The sequence below is a fragment of the Helianthus annuus genome, chromosome 8 (assembly GCF_002127325.2).
Source record: "Helianthus annuus cultivar XRQ/B chromosome 8, HanXRQr2.0-SUNRISE, whole genome shotgun sequence".
In the NCBI taxonomy this organism is placed as follows: domain Eukaryota; kingdom Viridiplantae; phylum Streptophyta; class Magnoliopsida; order Asterales; family Asteraceae; genus Helianthus; species Helianthus annuus.
In genome coordinates this window covers 119,964,688-119,989,738 of record NC_035440.2, presented here as the reverse complement: position 1 = coordinate 119,989,738, position 25,051 = coordinate 119,964,688, and the positions used below count along the sequence as shown (strand labels likewise).

At 43.6% G+C, this 25,051-nt stretch overlaps 2 protein-coding genes across 2 annotated transcripts; both read right to left on the bottom strand.

The window, feature by feature from the left end:
* Window positions 1–3,715: 3,715 nt before the first annotated feature.
* On the bottom strand, window positions 3,716–4,198 carry LOC110870278. The gene has a single exon (XM_022119466.1). It carries the CDS (start codon window positions 4,196–4,198, stop codon window positions 3,716–3,718), a length of 483 nt encoding a protein of 160 aa, XP_021975158.1.
* Window positions 4,199–6,364: 2,166 nt separating this feature from the next.
* On the bottom strand, window positions 6,365–7,384 carry LOC110870277. The gene has a single exon (XM_022119465.1). The coding sequence runs from the start codon at window positions 7,382–7,384 to the stop codon at window positions 6,365–6,367; it is 1,020 nt and encodes a 339-aa protein (XP_021975157.1).
* Between the last annotated feature and the right edge of the window lie 17,667 nt (window positions 7,385–25,051).

Genomic DNA, 25,051 nt, shown 5'->3' with positions numbered 1-25,051 from the left:
AAAACCTATGTATACTTGTACTCATCACTGTCCTCAGGTTGTGAAGGACACTCACGTAAAACCTACGTGAACTTATACTCACTACTGCCTCGGTTGTGTCAGGCACTTACGTAAAACCTACGTAAACCCCCGCGTACCCTATCCTCGGCTTGTGAAGGACACTTACGTAAATCCTACGTAAACCTTGTACGTACTACTGTTCTCAGGTTAAGAAGAACACTTATGGTTACAAATAGTCTAGTGTATATGCAACATGGGAAGCCCCCACCAATAGAACATACTATCGGCCCAGTAGAGCCAAATGTTACAAACGAACTTACTATTACGCACTTACTTTCTGTGAACTCGCTCAACTAGTTGTTGACTCTCTGTTACATGCCTTGCAGGTCGTTAGGTATACATGGAGCTTGCATGGGGAGGCGCGGTCGTTGTGGACAAGGATCGTGATGCTTTGATTAAACACTATGACTTTACATACTTTATTTACATTGGGCTTTTACTCAATTGCTTCCGCTAAACTTTGTTATTATACATATGTTTTGGAACACCTTTCATATGGATTGGTTTGGTTTAAATACAATTACTTTTACTATTTACATTGTTCTATTTGATTAGTAGCTTGATCCTGGTCAGTCACGCTCCCAAGCGGTGATACTCCGCAGGTGGATTTTGGGGGTGTGACATCATCCATCACTCCTGCACCAACCGGCCCCACCTGTGCACCCGACTGAAAAAATCAGGTATCGGCATACTCATCCTACTCATAATATACCTCAGAGCTCCCTTCTGTCTTTCCTGCCCGGTCCTAATGAGCTGCTAAAGACTATCAAACCTCTGCTCCACATAGCCAGATAAAGACTGCAAAGTCAGCGGCTCAGGAGGCGGCTGCCTACGAGGATACTGCGGTGCCGGCCTCTCGTGCCGCTGTGGTGGTCGCTGGCGATGGGTTGGCTCAATCTGCATCATGACATCCGCAGCTGGATGTCCCTCAGGTGGCTGTACCTGTGGCCCCTGTCTAATCTCCTCCCAATCATAAAGCTTAGTATACGACACAATACCCCCTTACTGCAGCTCCATCATACCAAAGATGATCGTCTTCGGTCCTTCATGTAAAAATCTGGGGTTATATTTTTCAAACACCCGTAAATTCAACCCCAGATGAGTGATATACGGACCCATAGCCCAAGTAGCCCGCGGACCTCCTCTACGCCCCCTACTAAAGTAAGCAGCCAACATAGTCGCCAGATTCATCTCTCTATTTTCCACCCGGCACATCAAGATGAATATTTCAATCCAATTGGCTTTGTTCTCACCCGATTTCCGCCCCACAAGAGTAGTAGACAATATCTTTAAAACATACCTATACACTGGATTACGAACCAAAGTAATCAGGTTCGTCAATGCAAAAGGGTGATCGGAAATGGTGCTCCAAAAACGGCGTAACTCTGCCGCTCCAACACTATACTCTCTATCAGTAGAGTATGCCCTTCCCAGACTAGTAACAAAACCGGGCTGCTGAACCTCCTCAGGTGTATAAAAACCAGAAGCAACTGCGAACCGGGCCATGTTCATCTTAAACACCCGTCTACCCAGACTAAATGATACAGCTTTATCATCAGCAAAGTTTCCCTCTTTATGCTTCCACGTACTGTGGAACTCCAAGACTAACTCCTCGTATTGATCCAAAGCACAATCTACCATCATCTTTAACTTCGGTCCCAAAAGATCTAACGCCTCCTATCTAGAACCTATCTCATCCAACCAACCCAAATCGATGGTCCTATGTTGCAAAAGATCAGTATCTTTCAACTTATCATACTTTTCCCATTCATGTGTATTCAGCTCAAAGTGTAACAGTGGGTGGTCAGCTCTGTTCTTAATTTTGCATGTCGGAATCCTTTAAGTAGCAGTTCTATATATGATTTTTCTCAACCTCGGATCTTGAGCATCTATTTGCAATACTGGATGATCTTGCGACCTTTGACATGGACCCCTCTTACGAGGCCTCTGATTGCCTCCTGAGCTACTTCATGCGGCTACCATATCTGCAAAACAGGTATTCAACAAGACAAAATAGGCAGATAATCAGTAATCACAAACTATTTTTGGTATTTTTAATTTTTAATTTTTTTTTTGGATTTCTTGAAAAATTTTTCTAAAAAATTAGAATCATCGTATAGCATTTCATTCGCGGTTTAATTCTGAAAATAAAGTTGAAATAAAAACAACCGGGTTACCTTTTACAATTGATGAGTATTAACTAAACTCGCCTGAATGGAGATTAAGTACGGGCGAGCCTAATTAACTTGTATATGCAAGTAAACCCAAGACCGACTAAACTAGACTCGAACTAGACTAAAACAACTAAAACGACACTCTAACTCGGACTCAATGTACACTACCCCCTCCCGGCACCTTAATTGTCCTCAATTAAACTCAAGTGCCTACTAAACTGACATTGAAGTCCAACCTTGCTTAAATTCAGTTGCTTGTTAGTTCAAAACAGATTTGAGCGTCCAAAAATTCCGCCTAGTTAAAGGAGGTTTTTTATCTTTGAAAAAGTCCGATTCAATGTTGCAAGGTTGAAACTTTACATGTCAATGTACTAGTGTAGCAGTCAACATCAGCAAAACAACTTCAATAATCCCGACCCGACAATCATTCGCACCCATTACTCGACACCATAACTAGAAAAGTTTTACTAGACATAAACCGAGACCGATAAGTGGAACTCAAAGTCTCCAAATCATCTTCCATACGCCCAAACCATCCATCCGCACCCAATAATCTACACTAAAAAAACTGAACTTGACGCGGACTCGACCCAAAATTGACTTAGACTGACTCACAATTGACCAGCTAAACGAGACCAAATAACTGACTCAACTAAACGCTACAAAGACTCAAAACACTATATGTAAGAGTATAAGCAAGAATAACATACCTGAATCGCCGGAATTTTGCAAGGAAAACTAAAATTTTTCGTGAATGGTGAGTCCCCAAATCGAACGGTTCAACGGTGAGAAGGTGATATTCTTCTGTGGGTTTTGGTAAGTGGTGAAATCCGATCACACGGGTCGAAAAATTATGTGATTTGGGTGAGTTTTGGTGAAGATATGATGAAAATAGGGTTATTCGGCGGTGGTGCGTCGCTGGTCTAGGGCTTTGGGTGATTTGAGGAAGATGGAGCTGGTAAGGAGTGTTAATCGATCCTTCATGCGGTCTCGCTGCACGACGATGAGGTAAAGAGGTTGTGGCGTAGCGCTAGAGGTAGGTTCAGATAAGGGGGTTCATTATAAAGGGCCGCGTAGCGCTATAAATAAGGCAAATGGGTGTTGCGTAGCGCTAGGGTGGGGTTCAGTTGAGTTTTGTGGACTGGGGTGTAGCGTGGCGTGAAGAAGAGAGGCATGCATTGTGGCGTAGCATGAGCCCCCACTTTTCACAGAAAGTTGCGTGAAAATTCTTGTTTTATGCCTTAGAATTTTTTCTAGCTTTTACCCAACCATCCCAAATTTTTTCTAACACTGGGACTTACCTGGAATGTTGTTTTCTTCACAATTTCAGCTCCTCGTTGGTTGTGATTCCTGCAAAAATACTCAAACACACATAACAAAGACACGACACACTACGACAAACTACTATTAGCTACGAAAAGTCTAAAAAATGACACCAAACAAACTATACAAACTCTACACTTGAGATTGCTCTCAAGACTCTAAACGGTGGTGTTCGGAATGTCTTCGAGAGGAATTTCCTCCTTCTCGTTGTTGTCAATCGGCCCTTCTAAGTAGTGCCTCAAACGGTGCCCATTCACTTTCCATGATCTCTCACTAACTTCATCGTATAGCTCAATCGCACCATGTGGAAAGACCTCCTTCACAACATACGGTCCCGTCCACTTCGACTTCAACTTTCCGGGAAACAACTTAAACCTCGAATTGTAGAGAAGCACTTTATCACCAACTTTAAACTCCTTCAACCCCTTAAGCTTTCTATCATGCAACGCTTTCGTTTTCTCTTTCTCTTTGATACTCCAGGAACGCTCATACGCCGCATCTCTAAGAGCTTCTAACTCATGGATTTGGAAATACCATTTCCTAGTCGCGGGAGTAAGATCTAAATTCACGGTTTTAAGAGCCCAAAGCGCTCGGTGCTCCAATTCAACCGGAAGATGGCATGCTTTGCCATAAACTAGCATAAACGGTGTGGTACGTAGGGGTGTTTTCTAGGCGGTACGGAATGCCCACAAAGCATCATCAAGCTTATCCGACCAATCCTTACGACTCTTTCCTACCATTTTCTCTAGAATTCTCTTCACTCCCCTATTTACATTCTCTGCACCGTTTGTTCGTGGTAGACAAACGGTGAGTAACTCCATATTGCTCCAATGCCTTCTTCATCACGGCATTACAAAAGTGTGCTCCTCGGTCACTAATAAGGGCAATGGGAAAACCGAAACGCGTGAACAACTTCTTCAAGAATCTCACCACCACTCGGGCATCGTTTGTAGGCAAAGCTTGAGCTTCCACCCACTTTGAAACGTAGTCGATCGCCACAAGGATGTATCTATTCCCACTTGAGGGAGGGAAAGGTCCCATGAAGTCAATGCCCTAAACGTCAAAGATTTCGAGTACTTGAATAGGATTTTTGGGCATCTCATTTTTTGGATGAGTTATTGCTAGTACGTTGGCAAGCATCGCAAGTCCTTACAAATTCTATAGCATCATCGAATACCGTAGGCCAAAAGAAACCGCAATCGAATACTTTTTGTGCGGTAGTGTGTGCACCATGATGACCTCCCGTCAACCCCTCATGCACATGCCTAAGAATATCCAAACCCTCTTCCTTGATAAACACCTCCTAAGAATACGGTCACCTCCTATCCTAAAAAGGTAGGGATCATCCCATGTGTACTTTCTTGCATCCCTAAACAACTTCCTCTTTTGTTGGGCATTCATATCTTTCATCACATACCCATTTGCAAGATAATTCGCTAGATCACTAAATTACGACAACCCCTCCTTCTCCATCGTAACAAAATCGATAGACACGTAAGGGAATCTATCTCTTATCGCCTCCTCACGAATCTCTTCCCTATTAGGATCCTCTAAACGCGAAAGGTGATCCGCCACTACGTTTTCTGCTCCTTTCTTGTCCCTAATCTCTATGTCAAACTCGGAAAGAAGTAGAATCCAACGGATGAGACGGGGCTTCGCATCTTTCTTTTGGAAAATATAGCGCAAAGCTGCATGGTCGGTGAAAACTATGGTCTTGGAAAGCACAAGGTATGACCGGAACTTATCGAAAGCAAAGACAACGGATAGATGTTCCTTCTCGGTAGTAGTGTAATTTTCTTGAGCGTCATTAAGGGTTTTACTCGCATAGTAGATCGGGTGAAAGTGGTTCTCCCGTCTTTGATCCAAGACCACCCCGACCGCGTAGTCGCTCGCGTTGAACATGAGCTCAAAAGGTAAGCTCCAATCGGGGGACACTAGAATGGGTGCACTCACGAGTTTCACTTTAAGGAAATCAAACGCTTTAACACACTCCTCATCAAAGATAAATGGGACGTCCTTCTCAAGGAGTCGAGTCATGGGGCGAGTAATTTTGGAAAAATCCTTAATAAAGTGCCTATAAAAGCCCGCATGATCTAAGAAACTACGTATTGACTTGACACTAGTGGGTGGAGGAACCCTACGAATTGTATCTATCTTGCACGATCTACCTCTATCCCGGCTCTAGAAATCTTATGCCCTAATTGAAGTGACACTTTTCCTAATTGAGCATCAACTTCGTCTCAACACACCTCTTCTTCATTCTCGCTAGATTACCTAAACAATGGTCAAATGAATCCCCATATACCGAGAAATCATCCATAAAAACCTCCATAGAGCTCTCAACCATGTCTTCAAAGATAGCTATCATGCACAGTTGGAATGTAGCCGGAGCATTACATAGTCCAAAAGGCAGGTGTCGGTACGCATATGTGCCATATGGACATGTAAAAGTCGTCTTCTCTTGGTCTTCCGGCGCGATAGGGATTTGGAAATAGCCGGAAAAACCATCAAGGAAACAATAGAATTGTTGCCCCGTGAGACGCTCTAGCATTTGATCGATAAATGGGAGTGGGAAGTGGTCTTTTCGGGTGGCATCATTGAGCTTGCAGTAGTCAATACACACACGCCAACCGGTGACCGTACGAGAAGGGATGAGCTCGTTTTTCTCGTTCACAACAACAGTCATCCCCCCTTCTTAGGGACAACTGGAGTAGGACTCACCCAAGAAGAATCGGATATGGGGTAAATCAAACCGGCTTCCATTAACTTCAACACTTCTTTTCTAACTACCTCTTTCATGTTGGGATTTAGGCTCCTTTGAGGTTGCAGAACCGGTTTAAACTCATCCTCCATAAGAATACGGTGGGTACAAAAAGTGGGCTAATCCCCTTAATATCGGACAACTTCCAAGCAATCGCCTCCTTGTGCTCCTTTAGCACCTCAACTAACTTCCCATTCTCCTTCTCCGTCAATCTAGAAGAGATAATGACGGACATACTCAAATTTTCTCCTAAGAAAGCATACTCTAGGTGTGACGGGAGTACCTTAAGCTCTAGGGGTGGAGTATCTACGGGTTTACTCTCACTCTCTTCCTTAATCTCAAAAAGCTCTAAGGTTTCGGGAATCCAAGTCGAATCTACCTCCTCACCCTCATCAACAACCTCCTCTTCAACTACTTCCTCACTAACTAGATCGGGTCCACTAATGAAATCTATGCACCTATCAACGCACGAGATGAACGAATCTAGGAAGTAAACGGAGTGACACGGACCACTAGAATCATCACTACCACTAGGATGTTGCATGGCTTTATGTATCTCAAAGGTAACTATCTCATCGCCCGCACGAAGTGAAATCTTACCGTCAAAGACATCGATGATTGCCTTTGCGGTTCGAAGGAATGGATGGCCAAGAATGATCGGGATTCTCTCATCGGCCTCCATGTCTAAAACTAATAAGTCTACGGGAAACACAAACTTATCTACCTTAACAAGCAAATTCTCTACGACTCCACGAGGATACTTGACCGAGCGGTCGGCCAAGGATAATGAGATATGCGTGGGTGTAAGCTCTCCTAACCCTAGCTTCTCGTAAAGAGAAAATGGCATCAAATTGATGCTAGTACCTAAGTCGGCTAAGGCATAGGCGGGGTTAACGACACCCCCGAAGAAGCATGGAATGGTGAATGTACCCGGGTCGGTTAGTTTCGCCGGTAGCTTATTCAAGACCACCGCGGAACAACCTCCGGTCAACGGAATGTTTGAAAGCTCACCTATCTTATCCTTACGTTTGAGAAGGTCCTTAAGGAATTTGGCATATTTAGGCATGGACTGTAAGGCTTTGATGAAAGGAAGGTTGATTTTTAGTTGTTTGAACATTTCGAGAAATTGCCCATATTCCTTAGCATATTTTTGATGCTTAAGGCGGCGGGATAAGGGACGCGTGAATGATCAACTAACGGTGAAGGCCTAACCCCTATGGGAAGTTTTTCAACACTCTTTTCTAATTGAGGCTCCTCGGTGTGTGCGGTACTTGTTGGGTCTAGCCTATGTTGCACCTTACCGGGAGCTTCCATCTCTATCTCCTCATCTACCTCTTCCTCTCCTCTTCCTCTTCCTCTATCTCTACTCTCTCTCTAACTACCTCCCCTAAACTCTTTACACTACGGGTAGTAATAGCCTTAGCTGAATGGTTAGCCGGGTTTGGGTAGGTATTTCCTGAAAATTGACCAGGTGGGTTCTCTTGTAACTGTTTAGATATACCCGAAGATCGAAGAGTGCGGATTGTTGATTTTTTTGTGAAGCTCTTGATTTTTATTTATTTGCTCTTGATTTTTAGCGAAATTACCAAATTCGATTAAAGTTTTCTGAGTAACCTGACATCTCACTATCAACTGAGCAAACATCTCCTCAATCCTACTTAGACTACCCTCTGACGCCTTACCACTAACCTGACCCTCTTGATTTGACCCTCCACTAGCAAATTGACTGTGACAACTCGAACTTTAGACTTGCTTTGTGTAACGCTATGTGCATATGTGAACTAAATTATATGTTTGGATTGAATGAATGTTTGTTTTTGTGCATTATGTGTGTATGTATGTTATGTGTTGCACGAGCCCAAACCACACACTAAAACCCGATCGCACAAGGCAAACCGGTCACACAAGCCCATTTGGGCCACACTTTGAAATCGGACCCCATTAGATAACCGAGTTGGGCTCGGCCCACTCCCCTTTTACGCAAACAAACACCCTTAGGGACTTGTTCCTCTCATTTTGTTACAAAACATTATCACAACAAGAAACCCTACTTGCTCTCTCTCTCCCTCTCGGCTTGCTTAGAACCCGACGGCAGGAACATCCACAACTCGGATCACCCTCTCCCCTCTCTAATTCGGTTAGTATGTTTTGGATTCATGAGCATTCGGATAGTTGTTGATGATAATATTCTTGTAACCGGTTAGTATGTTGACTATGCTAGTAAACCAAATAGGATCTATGTATTGCTTTCGGTAATATGTGTTGATATGCTGGATTATAACCGGATTGTATGATGATGTTTAGTTCTTATTTGCTAATCGGTCCGAGTATATGTTAACCGGCTAGGTTGCATGATAGTCTAATATACGGTTCATGGTTGTAGGATGTTCATAGGCTAAATCATTGCTATATGTTCTTGATAATAATGATAGGAATGTGCTATGAAACTGATTAATTTTCTGTGTTTGATCTGATTCCCGAAACTGCCTAAGTTGTTTGCTAGAATCACGGAATGATTGTTGCATGAATTATGGAAAACCAGTTACACACACCCGGTTGCGACTCGGTAACACGGTTGCGACTCGAAACCTCACAATCACGACTCGAGACCACAACAGCACAAGTCGAGACCATGGTTGCGAGTCCCGTTGCGACTCGTAACCGGACCATGATGAACCGAAACCACGGTTGCGAGTCCCGTTGCGACTCGTAACCGGACCCTAACAACTCGAGACCAGCTCCGATTGCGACTCGAGAACATCACCGTTACGAGTCCCGTTGCGACTCGGGGTCTCCTCGTTGCGACTCGAGACGGGCCATGCTATTGGACTTTTACTATACAGGCCCAATTGGTTTGGGCCGGGCATTTGGATATTTGTTTACTGTTTGTTTTGGGCTGCTATTGGAATACGTGTACATTGCCATGATTATATGTGTATACATACGTGTAGCTTATACGTGCAATAGTTGAGTACGAACCTAACTTGCACAAGTAACCATGATAGGACGTGGTTGATCTCTTACTGTATACTTGAGCATTTCATTGTCTGCCGAGCAAACCCAGGTGAGTTCACACTCCTACTAAGGCATGGGATTCCCGGGTCGTGGGAATGGGATAAAGGTTACAATTGACTAAGAACGTACATATGCTTTTCCTAGACTATCACCTACCATGATCCTCGGATGTCAGGACGGTTCCGTAGGTTAGAATAACACCTACGTGGTCATATGCCAATTACTGCCTCGGATGTCAGGCACGCACGTAAAACCTATGTGTACGCATTACTTACTTCTATCCTCGGTACAAAGGATACGTACGTGAAACCCACGTACACCCCCGCGTCTCCTATCCTCGGTTGTGAAGGATACGTGCGTAAAACCTACGTACACCCCATACGCGCTACTGTTCTCGGAAGAAGAACAGTGATGATACGAGTAGTTTATACGAATAGTCTAGTGGTCACATAACATGGGAAGCCCTCACCTATACAACTTACTATCGGCCCAGTAGAGCCACCCATTACTTACTGTTACGCACTTACTTACTGTGAACTCGCTCAACTAGTTTGTTGATCATTCTGTTACATGCCTTGCAGATCGTTAGGTACATGGAGCTTGCACAAAGAGGAGCCGGTCATTGTGGACAAGGATCGTATTACTTTGTTAGACACTTATGACATTTCAGTACTTTTAACTTGGGTTTACAACATTGCTTCCGCTACTTAAACAATGCTTGGTTTTGAAACATCGATCATGTCATGATGAACTACTTTAATGACTTTTATTATTATTAAATGCTATGTTTGATATGATTGATGGCTTGATCCTGGTCATGTCACGCTCCCAAGCGGTGGTACTCCGCGTGTGGGATTTTGGGGGTGTGACAGATTGGTATCAGAGCCATTGGTTATAGAGAACTTGGTTTTAATACGGGAAAAAGTTTTTATTTAAAACCAGACTATAACCCGAACAGTGCTCTCAACGATCCACAACGACGCTTCGCTCCACGTGCAAGACTCGACATCCTAGGTAATAAGGTTTATGTTTATTGCCTACTTGCTAGAATTACTTAGAACTTTGCTCGTGGTATGCTTAGACTACAATGCTCACTATTTGCTATTGCTTAAGAACCCTTACGTGCTTACACTTTTCTGTCATCGCACTATTCGCGAACTTTTCTCACCTATTTCGCCTTTGACATGAAGATCAATGGCTGGAAGAATTAACATGACACAAGCCCAGTTAGAGGCTCTCGTTCAAGCTCAAGTTGCTGCGGCAGTTGCAGCAGCTCAAGCAGGTAGTATATCCTGCAGTATAGGCACACACTAGGATCCCTAGATCCTACATTCACTCTCGTATTTAACTTCGTCCTATTCGTACACAATAGGCCAACACGCGCAGCAGCCTGTCTGCACATTCAAGAACTTTATGGACTGCCGTCCCGGCACGTTCAGCGGCACAGAAGGAGCGGTTGGACTCCTCCACTGGTTCGAGAAGCTAGAATCAGTATTCGAAATGTGTGAATGCCCTGAGGCACGCAGGGTGAAATACGCCACCGGCACTTTAGAAGGAATCGCGCTAACCTGGTGGAACGCGCAGGTACAAATTCTGGGGTTGGCAGCTGCTAACGCCACACCCTGGAACGATTTTAAGGAACTTATTAAGAGAGAGTATTGTACGCGTGAAGATATTCACAAGCTAGAAGACGAGCTGTATAATCTGAAAATGGTTGGGTCGGAGATTGAAGCGTATACCAAGCGGTCAAACGAGCTGGCCGTGCTGTGCCCAACTATGGTAGACCCTCCATACAAGCGTATCGAGATGTATCTCAAGGGGTTGGCACCAGAAATCCAGAGCCACGTTACCTCGGCTAACCTCGACAACATCCAGGAAATCCAGCGTCTCGCTCATCGCATCACCGATCAGGCAGTGGATCAGAATAAACTGCCTAAGCATGTCAGCGCTACTGCTACAGTCACTCCTTCAGCTACTCCCGTTACCCTCAGTGACAACAAGAGGAAATGGGAGGGGGATTCAAGCAAAGCATCAGTTTCGGTTCAGTCCCAGAATCAGCAGCGAAAGACTGACAACTATCAAAGCCCTAACCAGCAGTCGTCAGGTAGCCACAGGCAGGGTGGATATCGCGGAAATCTTCCAAAGTGCAACAACTGCAACAGGCACCACAACGGCCAGTGTACCAAGGGTCGTTGTCAAAGATGCCTCAAGATGGGTCACGAGGCCAAAGACTGTAGAAGCCTTCGTCCTGCGAACCAAAATCAGCAGCAGCCTCACGCTCAGCTTAACCAACAACAGGGCAACAAGGGATGCTACAATTGTGGTGCTGAAGGCCACATCAAGAGACACTGCCCACAGCTCAACAGGAACCAGAACAACAACAACAACAACCAGGGCAACGGCAACAACAACAACGGAGGAAATAACAACGGCAACGAAGCTCGGGGTCGTGCTTTTGTGCTAGGTCGAGGTGACGCAGTGAACGATCCCAACGTTGTTATGGGTAAGTTTCTCCTCGACAATATTTACGTTACTGTTTTGTTTGATTTGGGTGCGGATACAAGCTATATGTCTGTGAAAATGTGTCAACTGCTAAAACGTGCACCAACACTTTTACCCACCAAACATGTAGTAGAGTTAGCTAACGGTAAAAGTCTAGAAGCCACGCACGTAGTACAGGGTTGTAATCTTATCCTAGCTGGTCAAGCCTTCTCTATTGATCTCATTCCCATAGTTTTGGGAAGTTTCGACGTCGTGATTGGGATGGATTGGTTATCCCAACACCAGGCAGAAATTTTATGCAGCGAGAAGATCATTCTTATTCCACGTTCTGGTCAAGAACCTCTCGAAGTCCAAGGCGACAAGAGTGGTGCTGTGGTTGGCATCATCTCATTCTTGAAAGCTCAGAAGTGCTTACGTAAAGGTCACACAGCCATTTTGGCTCTTGTTTCAGACGCATCTGTAAAGGAAAAGAAATTGGAGAATATACCAGTCGTACGTGACTTCCCTCAGGTGTTTCCTGAAGATTTACCCGGCTTACCGCCTCATCGTCAGGTTGAATTTCAGATCGAGCTCGCTCCAGGAGCAGCACCCATAGCTCGCGCACCATATCGTCTAGCTCCATCAGAATTGGAAGAATTGTCAAAGCAGCTACAAGAGCTCTTGGAAAAGGGCTTCATTCATCCAAGCTCTTCGCCTTGGGGAGCTCCAGTGCTTTTCGTGAAAAAGAAAGACGGTACGTTCAGGATGTGTATAGACTACAGGGAGCTGAACAAGGTGACGGTGAAGAACCGTTATCCTCTTCCACGCATAGACGACTTATTCGACCAGTTGCAAGGGTCGTGTTACTATTCCAAGATCGACCTACGGTCAGGATATCATCAACTGAGAGTCCGCGAGGAGGACGTCTCTAAGACAGCATTCAGAACTCGCTATGGTCACTACGAGTTCATGGTTATGCCGTTCGGACTTACGAACGCACCTGCAGTATTCATGGATCTTATGAACAGGGTGTGCAAACCCTATCTCGACAAGTTCGTCATTGTTTTCATCGACGACATCCTGATTTACTCCAAGAGTCAGGAGGAGCACGAGCAGCATCTTCGCCTTATTTTGGAACTCCTTCGAAAGGAACAGTTGTACGCCAAGCTTTCAAAATGCGACTTCTGGCTTCGTGAAGTCCACTTCTTAGGCCACGTGGTAAACAAGGATGGGATTCACGTCGATCCATCCAAGGTAGATTCGATCAGAAATTGGCCTGCACCGCGTACACCGACAGAAATACGCCAATTCTTGGGTTTGACAGGCTACTACAGACGGTTTATTAAAGACTTTTCAAAGATCGCGCAACCACTTACGCTACTGACACAGAAGGGTGTCACCTACCGTTGGGGCAAAACGCAGGAAACTGCTTTTCAGTATCTAAAGGATAGGCTTTGCAGCGCACCTATTCTCTCATTGCCAGAAGGCACAGAAGACTTCGTAGTATATTGTTGTAACACCTCGAAAAATTTCGTCCAATAACGTCTTGACACGTGTCATAAGGTTCCGTTATGTGAAAACATACTTTAGAAGGACTAAAAGTGACAAACGGTGAAAACTATGGAACGTAAGGGTCCAAAGTGTCAACAATGGATAAATAGGCTCTATGATAACCGTACATAATGTTTATAACCTTAAATGGATGGTTCATGGATCATACGACGCGGAAATTGCACAAAAGTGAAGTATTTCAAACTATAGGGGCCAAAAGTGTCAACATGTTTAATTTATACCTCTGAGTGAACTTTTGGCAGACCCGAAGCTTTGTATAGCTAAAATATACTCACTAGAATATGTGGTAAAAATTTCATGAAGTTTCGTCAACGTATGAGAAAGTTATGGCCAAAACCGTACTTAAGGGACTAAAAGCGTCAACGTCGAATTTCAGGGCTTTTCGGTTGAGCGCAAAGTTATCCGAGGACATTACCATGTTGGTAAAAGTCCTAAGGTTCTTAAAAACCAAGTTTGGGGGTTTACGGGTCGAGAAAAGTAGCCGAAACATCGCGTACAAGCTCAGGGGCCAAAGCTGTCAAAGTTGAAACTTGTTTTGGCTGAACCAGGGTCAGGCGACCCGCCTGGTAAAGCCCAAGCGGGCCGCGTGGGGCTGCCAGCGAACAGAAATTCGTTTTGGGTCGATTTGGGTCCGATTTTAAGTGCCTAACAGCTGGTTTCTGCCTCCAATTACTCCAATCAAATGCCATGCATGGCTACTACAACAGTACCCTCGAATTTGTGGCTTTAAATCAGAATTTGATCAATGTTCTTGGCACTTGAAGTTGTAAACAATAAACTCTCTATCAAGAACTTTCAAGGCAAGCTTTCTGGAGACAATCTGATCAACAAGGCCGACTTCTAGTGTTCATTAAACACCTATATGACCTTTGTAAGCTTTCAATTCGTTCTATAATCCGTTTTTGCTTTGATTATTAGTAAAAGTCAAACTGGGTGTTCATAAGCTTTGACTTTCTGATTAAACGGATTTCTTTCAGTCATTTCTCGAATTGAAACTTGTTATAGATTGGTATTTATGTGGGAAACAAACCCTCTAAAGGGTACTCTCTGAATCCCACTATATGCATGCTAATTGTCGAGTCAAACATGGTTCTAAAAAGTCAACAGAATTGATTTTCGCAAAAATAAGCTTGAATGTTAATATATTAGACATGCAATCTGATTGATCATCATAAGTAACTTGTAATACATATAAGAATGTGTTTTAATCATCGTCAACTCGACAATCTATAGTATAGCCACGAATCGGAACCGAAAGTCTTGTAAAACGATTACTTCGTAGACTATCGATTCGGATTCGTACATGCATGTTCGAGATCTGTATTGGAAAGTATTTTTGACTATTTTTATTTTAGTTAAACTTTCTGGAATTTTCTTTGATTGAGTCTATGCTTAGCCTATTCGAATGCATGTTTCCGATTTGTGCATAAAGTTGACTATTTTGCCCTTTTTGATTTAAAACGGGATTTTTGGAAAAGTGAAAGGATAGAAATCTTTATTTCTAGTATATGAACTTGCGCCGAAAATTTCGGATCAGTTGGTGGTCCAGATTGTGAGTTATGGCCATTAGCGTAAAACTATATTATAAATTTACATAAACGGTCCTTTTCGCGTAGAACCCGTTTCTGGCCACGTTTTGATACGAAACTCTTTACCAACAGAAGTAATATAATATTCTGGGAATTTTGATGATTTTTAATTAATTTTTGGCTGAACGGATCCTAGATCGCCTAGTCATTTCGGCTTATGTCGGTTTTGACCGTTTTAGCCATAAAATGAGTTTTACACATCCTTTTGACCCGAAACCTTTTTCTACTGATTTTATATGATGAATAAATTATTTTAAGTATTCTGGAAATATAAAAATCTCAGATTTTATTTGAAAACCCGAAAACGCCTTTAAATCGCATATTTAGCGTTTAAAGCGCATAGTGAGCGTCATACTTGTTTTAAACATATAAGACCTATACCAACTGATTTGTTTAGCATATTTTCATATAAAAACAGTAAGTATAAGTATATGAACTCAGACTTCCAGTTTTGGCACTTTTAGCCCTTGTGAAATTACTAAAATACCCCTACGGTGCATAGTTTGGTTTTAAATGATAAATTTGATATGTGGGTCATACCTTACTGATATAATATGCTATATTAAGTATATTTACTGTATGAACCAGACCCAAAACTCAGATTTCTAATTTTACCCTTTTATTATCTTTTAAATGACCAAAATGCCCTTCTAAGGCATGAATTGGGTTTAAAATCATTCCGGGCAATATAGAACATAACTTACTGATATAATATCATATTTTAAGCATATTATCTCAGGGAACTTGCATTTGAATCATTGGCCTAACTGTATCGCCCTTTTCGCGTTCGGTTCGGTTTACGTAACTAGTTTGCGTAAATTGACCGAAACGGGTCAAACGATATCATTTTTATTTCAAAATCCAGGATGTATTTAGTATACCCATATTATACAAGTATTCAAACTTGTCGGGTCTAAATCACATTCTATCCGGTCTTTCGCTTAATCGTGCGTAAACCGTATCATTCCTAAAACTAACCGGTCAAAGCTTAAGCTTAAATAAAAGGCCGTTAGGAATCTAATAGGTTAATTATAAACCTTTGTTCCAGATTAGGAGGCCCGGTAAAAGCTACCAACACTTATCATTTGTGACTTATACTTGCTCAGGTAAATACATTTTGACTTATTTTCCTTATACGGGCTTGGGGTACGGTATTTAAAATACCGCTTGATCGGGCGCACAAGTCCTGCGCCTTATAGGTGTACAGTCTTGAATAGCTTGTGCGACTTCGTTTAAACAGTTTTGTCTTACTTAAAGGCTTTGGGGGGTTTTTGACCGTGTCCCGGATATCCTTGGCATTATCTTACGAGATGGCCACAACCAGAGCACGGGGTGTAGGCGTACACTCGTCGTGTATAACTCTTTAATGTGGTGTGTCATTTAATTCTAGCCCGGACAGCAGATCCCGGGCCACCAGAGATATAAGTGCATGTAATTCGTTCACAAGTTTGTATTATATAATTATCCCAAGTTAATAAAAATATTTATGCCTTGTGCATTTAAATCAATTTTCAATCATTTTCAAAATGAGTCAGTCGATTTGTATTTACCAGTGTAAACTGACGTATTTTTCCCAAAAGGTTAAGTGCAGGTACTATACGGAAATAGGCTGGTTGTTTCCTAAGAGCGTCCACTATAGTCTCGCAAGCTCGGACGATAATATATCTGTTGAACTATTTTTATCTTATTTTATGTGATCCGCCTGTGGATCCATTTCAACTACTGTGATATTTATTATTGCACTTTATTTAAAGTTGAAATGTTTCTATTCTGCTTCCGCTGTGCATTATTATATTGTGTTGATTGTCTACGACGATGCCAACTACGTCACTGTACCCCACACCGGGCCCACCGGTGACACGTGGAAATCGGGTTGTGACAGGTTGGTATCAGAGCCAACGCTGAGTGAATTAAACACTAGTCTTTTGTGTTTAACCTCAGTTACACAATTGCACATTCCTCGATTTTCGAGTCTAGACAAGGAACTTAGGAAATGTTCAACATTTCGTTTAATTTATTTTTAATTATTTTGCATTGTCTTATATATTTTGTTGTGCAACTTGTTTGACTTTTGACAGGATCACTATGCCGCCAAGAATGAGAGGTCGAGGAGGATTTGCTACGTCCCACGATCATGAGGCAGGGCCCTCACATAGGCGAGCACCATCCGCCACGCACAACACAGCCTCCAACGACCTTTGGAGGTCTTTCGCCGAGCCTGCTAGACACTCGGTATCCGCCAGCACTTCACCGTCTTTACCCCACTCGTTTGGGCCCCACTCGGAGAATGGGCCCCATGGTTCGCACGGATCCTACATACCTTTGCATCAGTCACCGCACCAGTATCCAGCGCCAGTCTACCAGGGTTTATATGACCCTAATGCTTTTGTGGATGAGCCAGTGGGTCATAACCCACTTGGACCGGAGGACCACTTTTCTGGTGGTCACGAGATGGACGTCGACGAGGATACGGACCCCTCGCTACCACCATCAGGTACGCCTAACCATCCGATTGAGATATCGGATGGGTCGCCATTTAGGGGATCACCCTACAATGGTGGGGACAGCTTTCAGGAGAGATTTAAGCAGCATGATTGGTATTTCACCCCCAGCCACAACTCTCCGATGCTTCAGTCTCACCAGGTTTCACCGGTGCACTCGCAGCACCACTCGCAGCAGCATCAGCTCCAGCAGCAGCCGCCTCTACCGCAGGACCTATCTGAGGCCCTGTGGCGTGACGTGATCACTCCGTCACCACCGCCGCCACCAGTTTTACCTCCTCCGCCTCAGAGGCCTAGGAGGAATGCGCGCATGTCTACGCGCGGAGGGATTCGCATAGGCACCCCTCCACATGTTGGTAGCAGCCGCTACACATCTCTTCCCGGGGAGTCCGAGACAGGGGAGTCTCAGCATCCCGTATCGGAGGTTACTTCTGTACCGATCCCGCCTCTGCCGCCGCAGAACTTTGGAGAGCCGATTCCGGCTTATGCTAGTGCCGCTCAGTTCAACCCGTTCGAGCATGTATTCCCTCAGGGTTATGATTACACAGGAGACCCTTACTGGCAAGCTGTGAACTACAGCTCACTCCCACCCAGTGGTCCGTTGGGAGACACTTGGACTGCTGGGCAGTCTACTTTTGGGTACCCTCCGGGTTACCAGCAGCCACCGCAGCCGCAGCCGTACCAGCCGCCGCAGCCGCAGCAGTACCAGCCACCGCCACCGGCGCCTATGATGTCGCCACCGCAGGTTCAGGAGATCCTGCATGGGATTGATAGCATGCGACGTGAGTTTCAATACGAGATGCGAGCTGATCGCCGTCGCACCAGTGGCATGTTTAAGAAGGTATTTGACCTGCTCAAGGGTAAGAGCAAGAGGGATCATTGAATCCTTCGATCTTGTCTCATGTACTCATGTCCCTGTGTGGACATCTATCCTTGTACTCTACCCCTGCGTGGGTATATCTATCTTGTTCTACCCCTGCGAGGGTATGCTGTTCTGTTGACCCCTGCGTGGGTTTACTTTATTTTATTTTGTTATTGTTGTTACTTGTTTAGCCCCTGCGCGGGCATGTTATTCATGTTATCCATGTTATTTCAAAGTCCTGTTTAGGGCAAATATGTACTGGTATTTTAGTTGAAATTTGAAATGGTTAATTTAAATTTCTCATTTTATTTATATGCATGAATATAATATTAAAATAATGGAAAATATCAATTTTATTTGATTTGCCATTTTATAAGAATCTTAGTAAGGTATAACCTAGCTTGAATGCCTTATTAACAGGCCTGGCCATGATGGTAAAACCTGGTTGAAAGGATTCAACTCCCTGTTAACGTCTGAGAACATGTTAACATTCTTGACTAAGCGTGATTCGTAAAATCACACATGTCACCCTTTTTAATAAATTATCTACAGATTTTATCTGTACACAAGTCTGTTAATGACTTGATACCTTCGGGTTATGACTATGTCATATAGTAGCAGTTGTGGGTTATAACTCCCTGCCAAGAAAAGAATTATCTACAGATTATATCTGTATACAAGTCTATTAATGACTTGATACCTACGGGTTATGACTATGTCATATAGTGGCAGTTGTGGTCTATGACTCCCTGCCTAGTAAAGAAATATCTACAGATTATATCTGTATACAAGTCTATTAATGACTTGATACCTACGGGTTATAACTATGTTATATAATGACAGTTGTGGTTTATGACCCTCTGTCTAGTAAAGGATTATTTGTTTAATTATACAATTTACAATCCTATAAAAATCTAAATTTATAATTTAGTAATTGTCCGTTGTGACTAGGCCTATGGTGCCAATATATATATTTTCATTCCTTGATTGCTAATAAGAGCCTGAATGAAATTTATTAAATTAACTGCTAAGGTTCTTGATACCATGGTTAATAAATCGTTTGAGAACGATGATACTGTTAGGTTCTAAATTAGACCTTGTCCTTTATTGTAGCTTAAAGCTACGATGGCCAAATCGGAAGAAACCAACAGTCATTCTGGGGAACGCTCAGATAATGCAAAGATTCACGTTACCGGTGCAGAGTTGCAAGCACTGATAGATAATGCTGTCGCCAAGGCTATGGATAGGCAGTTCAAGGAATCTAGTGGTACTCAGAGTAGAACCCGCACAGTGACGCACGCAAAGCCCAAGACTCATTCTGAGGCTCATAGTAAGCCGCCATCTAAAAAGAGTGAGCCGAAGAAAGCTGAGGATGATAATCATTCCTCCAACCACAGCAGCGTCCCAAAGCAGGAGATTAAGCTGAAACATGACACGTACAGCAGGTCCTGTACGTACAAGTATTTTGTATCTTGCAAGCCCAGAGATTTCACTGGGGAAAAGGGAGCCGTCGATTGTATGACGTGGATTGATGAGATGGATACTGTGGTGGATATCAGCGGGTGTGCTGGTAGGGACGTCGTGAAGTACGTGTCCCAGTCATTCAAGGGAGATGCGTTAGCATGGTGGAAGTCACTCCTACAAGCTGCCGGTAAGGCCACATTGTACGGTTTGTCATGGGAACAGTTTGTGGCCCTGATTAAAGAGAACTTCTGTCCGCAGCACGAGGTCGAGCGAATTGAATCGGATTTTGTATCCTTAGTTATGAAGAACCTCGATTGTCAAGCGTATCTTACTACGTTCAACACGTTGTCTCGTTTAGTGCCTTACTTGGTGACCCCGGAGCCGCGCAGGATTGCTCGATTTATTGGGGGTCTGGCACCGGAGATAAAGGCTAGTGTCAAAGCTTCAAGACCTACTACATTTAGATCCGTAGCAGATCTATCCCTCTCCCTCACTCAGGATGTGGTTAGATTGAGAGCCATGAAGAGCTCTGAGGAGAACAAACGGAAACGTGAGGATGACACCTCACGAAGGTCTGAAAAGCGACATAGAGGGAACAACGACCACAGGAAAGGGTCGGGGTCTAGGAAAAATGATCATCAGTCGGGTGAGAAACCCAGATGCAAGATTTGTAGGAGACACCACTTTGGGAGGTGTCGGTTAGAAACAAAATCCCAGTCTTCAGAGAAACGATGTGGAATCTGCAAGTCCACAGATCATAAAGCTGTGGATTGCAAGAAAATGAAGGATGCAACCTGTTTTGGTTGCAACGAGAAAGGGCACATTCGGCCCAACTGTCCAAAGTTTGCAAAGAAGGCTGATGAAGGGAAGAAGACTAATGCGAGAGTCTTCAGAATGGACGCAAAGGAAGCAGTCCTTGACGATAACGTCATTACCGGTACGTTTCTTGTAAATGATGTTTTTGCTAGAGTCTTGTTTGATTCAGGAGCTGATAAGTCATTTGTAGATGATAAGTTTTGTAAATTGTTGAACCTTCCTGTTAAAACCTTAAGTGTGAAATATGAGGTGGAATTAGCCGATGGAACCTTAGAAACCGCCTCGACTGTTCTAGATGGATGTGTTATATCCATTAGGAATCATTCTTTCCCGTTATCCTTGCTTCCCTTTAAGCTAGCTGGATTCGACATAGTGATAGGCATGGATTGGTTGTCGAGTAACCAAGCCCAGATTCTGTGCAATAGAAAGCAAGTAATAGTTAAGACTCCGTCTGGTGAGTCACTTACTATTCAAGGAGATACCCAGCATGGATTGCCTGAGCAAGTGTCCATGCTCAAAGCATCCAGATGCATGCAGAAAGGATGTGTCATTTATATGGCACAAGTTACCATTGATGAGCCGAAGCCGAAGATTGAAGATATTCCTGTTATTTCGGAATATCCTGAGGTTTTCCCTGAAGAGCTACCTGGTTTGCCACCAGATAGACAAGTAGAGTTTCGGATAGATATCATACCAGGCGCTGCACCTGTAGCAAGAGCACCATACAGATTGGCACCAACGGAGATGAAGGAGTTGAGGACGCAGTTGGATGATCTATTAGCTAAAGGTTTTATTAGACCTAGCTCATCTCCTTGGGGAGCGCCAATCTTGTTCGTTAAAAAGAAGGATGGGTCGATGCGTCTGTGCATCGATTATCGTGAGCTTAACAAGGTCACTATCAAGAATAGATACCCGTTACCCAGGATCGACGATCTGTTCGATCAGTTGCAAGGAGCAAGCTATTTCTCCAAGATTGACCTAAGGTCAGGTTATCATCAGTTGAAGGTCAAGGATGAAGACGTACACAAGACCGCGTTTAGGACTCGTTATGGACATTACGAGTTCCTAGTGATGCCGTTTGGGCTCACCAACGCACCAGCCGCGTTCATGGATCTCATGAATCGCGTCTGCAAGCCTTATTTAGATAAGTTCGTCATCGTCTTTATTGATGACATCCTTATCTACTCGAAGAGCCAAGCTGACCATGAGAATCACCTTCATTGTATTCTCAAACTTCTGCATCAAGAGAAGCTTTATGCCAAATTCTCGAAGTGTGAATTTTGGCTTCGAGAAGTCCAGTTCCTTGGACATGTAGTAAGCGAGCGTGGTATCCAAGTAGATCTCGCTAAAGTCGAAGCAGTCATGAATTGGCAGGAGCCGAAGACTCCTACTGAGATTCGCAGTTTCCTCGGATTGGCAGGATATTATAGGAGATTCATCGAGAACTTCTCAAGGATTGATGCGCCCCTAACCTCATTGACCCGTAAGAAGATTAAGTTTGTTTGGGGCCCTAAGCAGCAGGAATCCTTTGACATTCTGAAGCAGAAGCTGAGCAATGCGCCAGTGTTGACATTGCCTGATGGAATAGATGAATTTGTGGTGTATTGTGATGCATCACATACTGGCATGGGTTGTGTACTCATGCAGAAAGGCAAAGTCATTGCCTACGCTTCTCGACAGCTAAAGGTGCACGAGAAGAACTACACCACCCACGATTTGGAATTGGGTGCAGTTGTATTTGCTTTGAAGTTATGGAGACATTACTTGTATGGAACCAAGTGCATAATCTATTCGGATCACAAGAGTCTTCAACACTTGTTCAATCAGAAGGAATTGAACATGCGTCAAAGGCGATGGATGGAAACTCTAAATGATTATGACTGTGAGATACGATACCATCCAGGCAAGGCAAATGTGGTTGCCGACGCCTTAAGCAGAAAAGAAAGGGTTAAACCGATCAGAATCAATGCCAAGCGCATTGAAATAAGAAATAACTTGAATGAAAGGGTGTTAGCTGCACAGAAGGAAGCTGTGCTGGAAGCTAACTATCCTGCAGAAAAGTTGGGAGTAACTGAGGAGCAGTTATCCCACGACAAAGATGGAATGCTACGTCTAAACGGACGAATATGGGTTCCAGTTTATGGAGGACTTCGGGATGTTATCCTCCAGGAAGCCCACAGCTCTAAATATTCCGTTCATCCTGGAGCTGATAAGATGTACCAGGATTTGAAATCAAACTACTGGTGGATTGGTTTGAAAAAGTCTGTGGCCGAGTATGTGGCCAAATGTTTGACTTGTGCGCAAGTTAAGGCTGAGCATCAGAAGCCGTCAGGTTTGCTACAGCAACCTGAGATCCCCAAATGGAAATGGGAAATGGTGACAATGGATTTTATCACCAAGTTGCCGAAAACGAAAAAGGGAAATGATACCATATGGGTCATAGTAGACAGACTGACTAAGTCAGCCCATTTTCTACCCATCAAAGAGACGTATAGCTCAGATATGTTAGCTCAATTATACGTCGATAAGATAGTAGCGCTACATGGTATACCTATATCTATTATCTCTGATAGAGATACTAGATATACGTCACATTTTTGGAAGAGTTTCCAACAGTCGTTGGGCACTCGTTTGAATTTTAGTACGGCTTACCATCCTCAGACTGATGGTCAGAGTGAGCGTACTATTCAAACCTTGGAAGACATGCTTCGTGCATGTGCGATCGACTTAGGTGGTAGTTGGGATAAGAACTTACCACTGATTGAATTCTCCTACAACAACAGCTACCATTCCAGCATAAAGGCTGCGCCTTTTGAGGCCCTATACGGTAGGAAGTGTAGATCGCCCATTTGTTGGGCAGAAGTTGGAGATGTCCAGTTGTCCGGACCGGATATCGTCTTTGAGACGACAGACAAGATCGTTCAGATCCGTGATCGTTTGAAAGCTGCCAGGGATAGGCAGAAAAGTTATGCGGATCCTAAGCGCAAGGATTTTCACTTCGATGTGGGTGAAAAAGTGTTGCTTAAGGTATCACCTTGGAAAGGTGTGATGAGATTTGGAAAGAAAGGCAAGCTAAGCCCGAGATACATAGGACCTTTCGAGATAATCGAACGTGTCGGGGCAGTCGCTTATAAGTTAAACTTGCCTGAGGAACTTAGCGCCATTCATAATGTGTTCCATATCTGTAATTTGAAGAAGTGTTTCGCTGACGATTCACTGGTTATACCGCATACAGATATACACATAGACGAAAGTCTAAAATTTGTGGAAAAGCCTTTGTCGATAGAGGATCGACAGGTAAAGAAGCTTCGAAGGAAGCACGTGCCTATTGTTAAGGTCAAGTGGGATGCCCGTAGAGGTCCCGAATACACGTGGGAAGTGGAATCCACGATGAAAGAAAAATATCCCCATTTGTTTGAATAAATCTCGGGGTCGAGATTTCTTTTAAGGGGGTGAGGATGTAACACCTTGAAAAATTTCGTCCAATAACGTCTTGACACGTGTCATAAGGTTCCGTTATGTGAAAACATACTTTAGAAGGACTAAAAGTGACAAACGGTGAAAACTATGGAACGTAAGGGTCCAAAGTGTCAACAATGGATAAATAGGCTCTATGATAACCCTACATAATGTTTATAACCTTAAACGGATGGTTCATGGATCATACGACGCGGAAATTGCACAAAAGTGAAGTATTTCAAACTATAGGGGCCAAAAGTGTCAACATGTTTAATTTATACCTCTGAGTGAACTTTTGGCAGACCCGAAGCTTTGTATAGCTAAAATATATTCACTAGAATATGTGGTAAAAATTTCATGAAGTTTCGTCAACGTATGAGAAAGTTATGGCCAAAACCGTACTTAAGGGACTAAAAGCGTCAACGTCGAATTTCAGGGCTTTTCGGTTGAGCGCAAAGTTATCCGAGGACATTACCATGTTGGTAAAAGTCCTAAGGTTCTTAAAAACCAAGTTTGGGGGTTTACGGGTCGAGAAAAGTAGCCGAAACATCGCGTACAAGCTCAGGGGCCAAAGCTGTCAAAGTTGAAACTTGTTTTGGCTGAACCAGGGTCAGGCGACCCGCCTGGTAAAGCCCAAGCGGGCCGCGTGGGGCTGCCAGCGAACAGAAATTCGTTTTGGGTCGATTTGGGTCCGATTTTAAGTGCCTAACAGCTGGTTTCTGCCTCCAATTACTCCAATCAAATGCCATGCATGGCTACTACAACAGTACCCTCGAATTTGTGGCTTTAAATCAGAATTTGATCAATGTTCTTGGCACTTGAAGTTGTAAACAATAAACTCTCTATCAAGAACTTTCAAGGCAAGCTTTCTGGAGACAATCTGATCAACAAGGCCGACTTCTAGTGTTCATTAAACACCTATAGGACCTTTGTAAGCTTTCAATTCGTTCTATAATCCGTTTTTGCTTTGATTA

Coding starts and splice junctions, on each gene's coding strand:
- LOC110870278 (XM_022119466.1), bottom strand. CDS start 4,198: ATGCTAGTTTATGGCAAAGCATGCCATCTTCCGGTTGAATTGGAGCAC.
- LOC110870277 (XM_022119465.1), bottom strand. CDS start 7,384: ATGCCTAAATATGCCAAATTCCTTAAGGACCTTCTCAAACGTAAGGAT.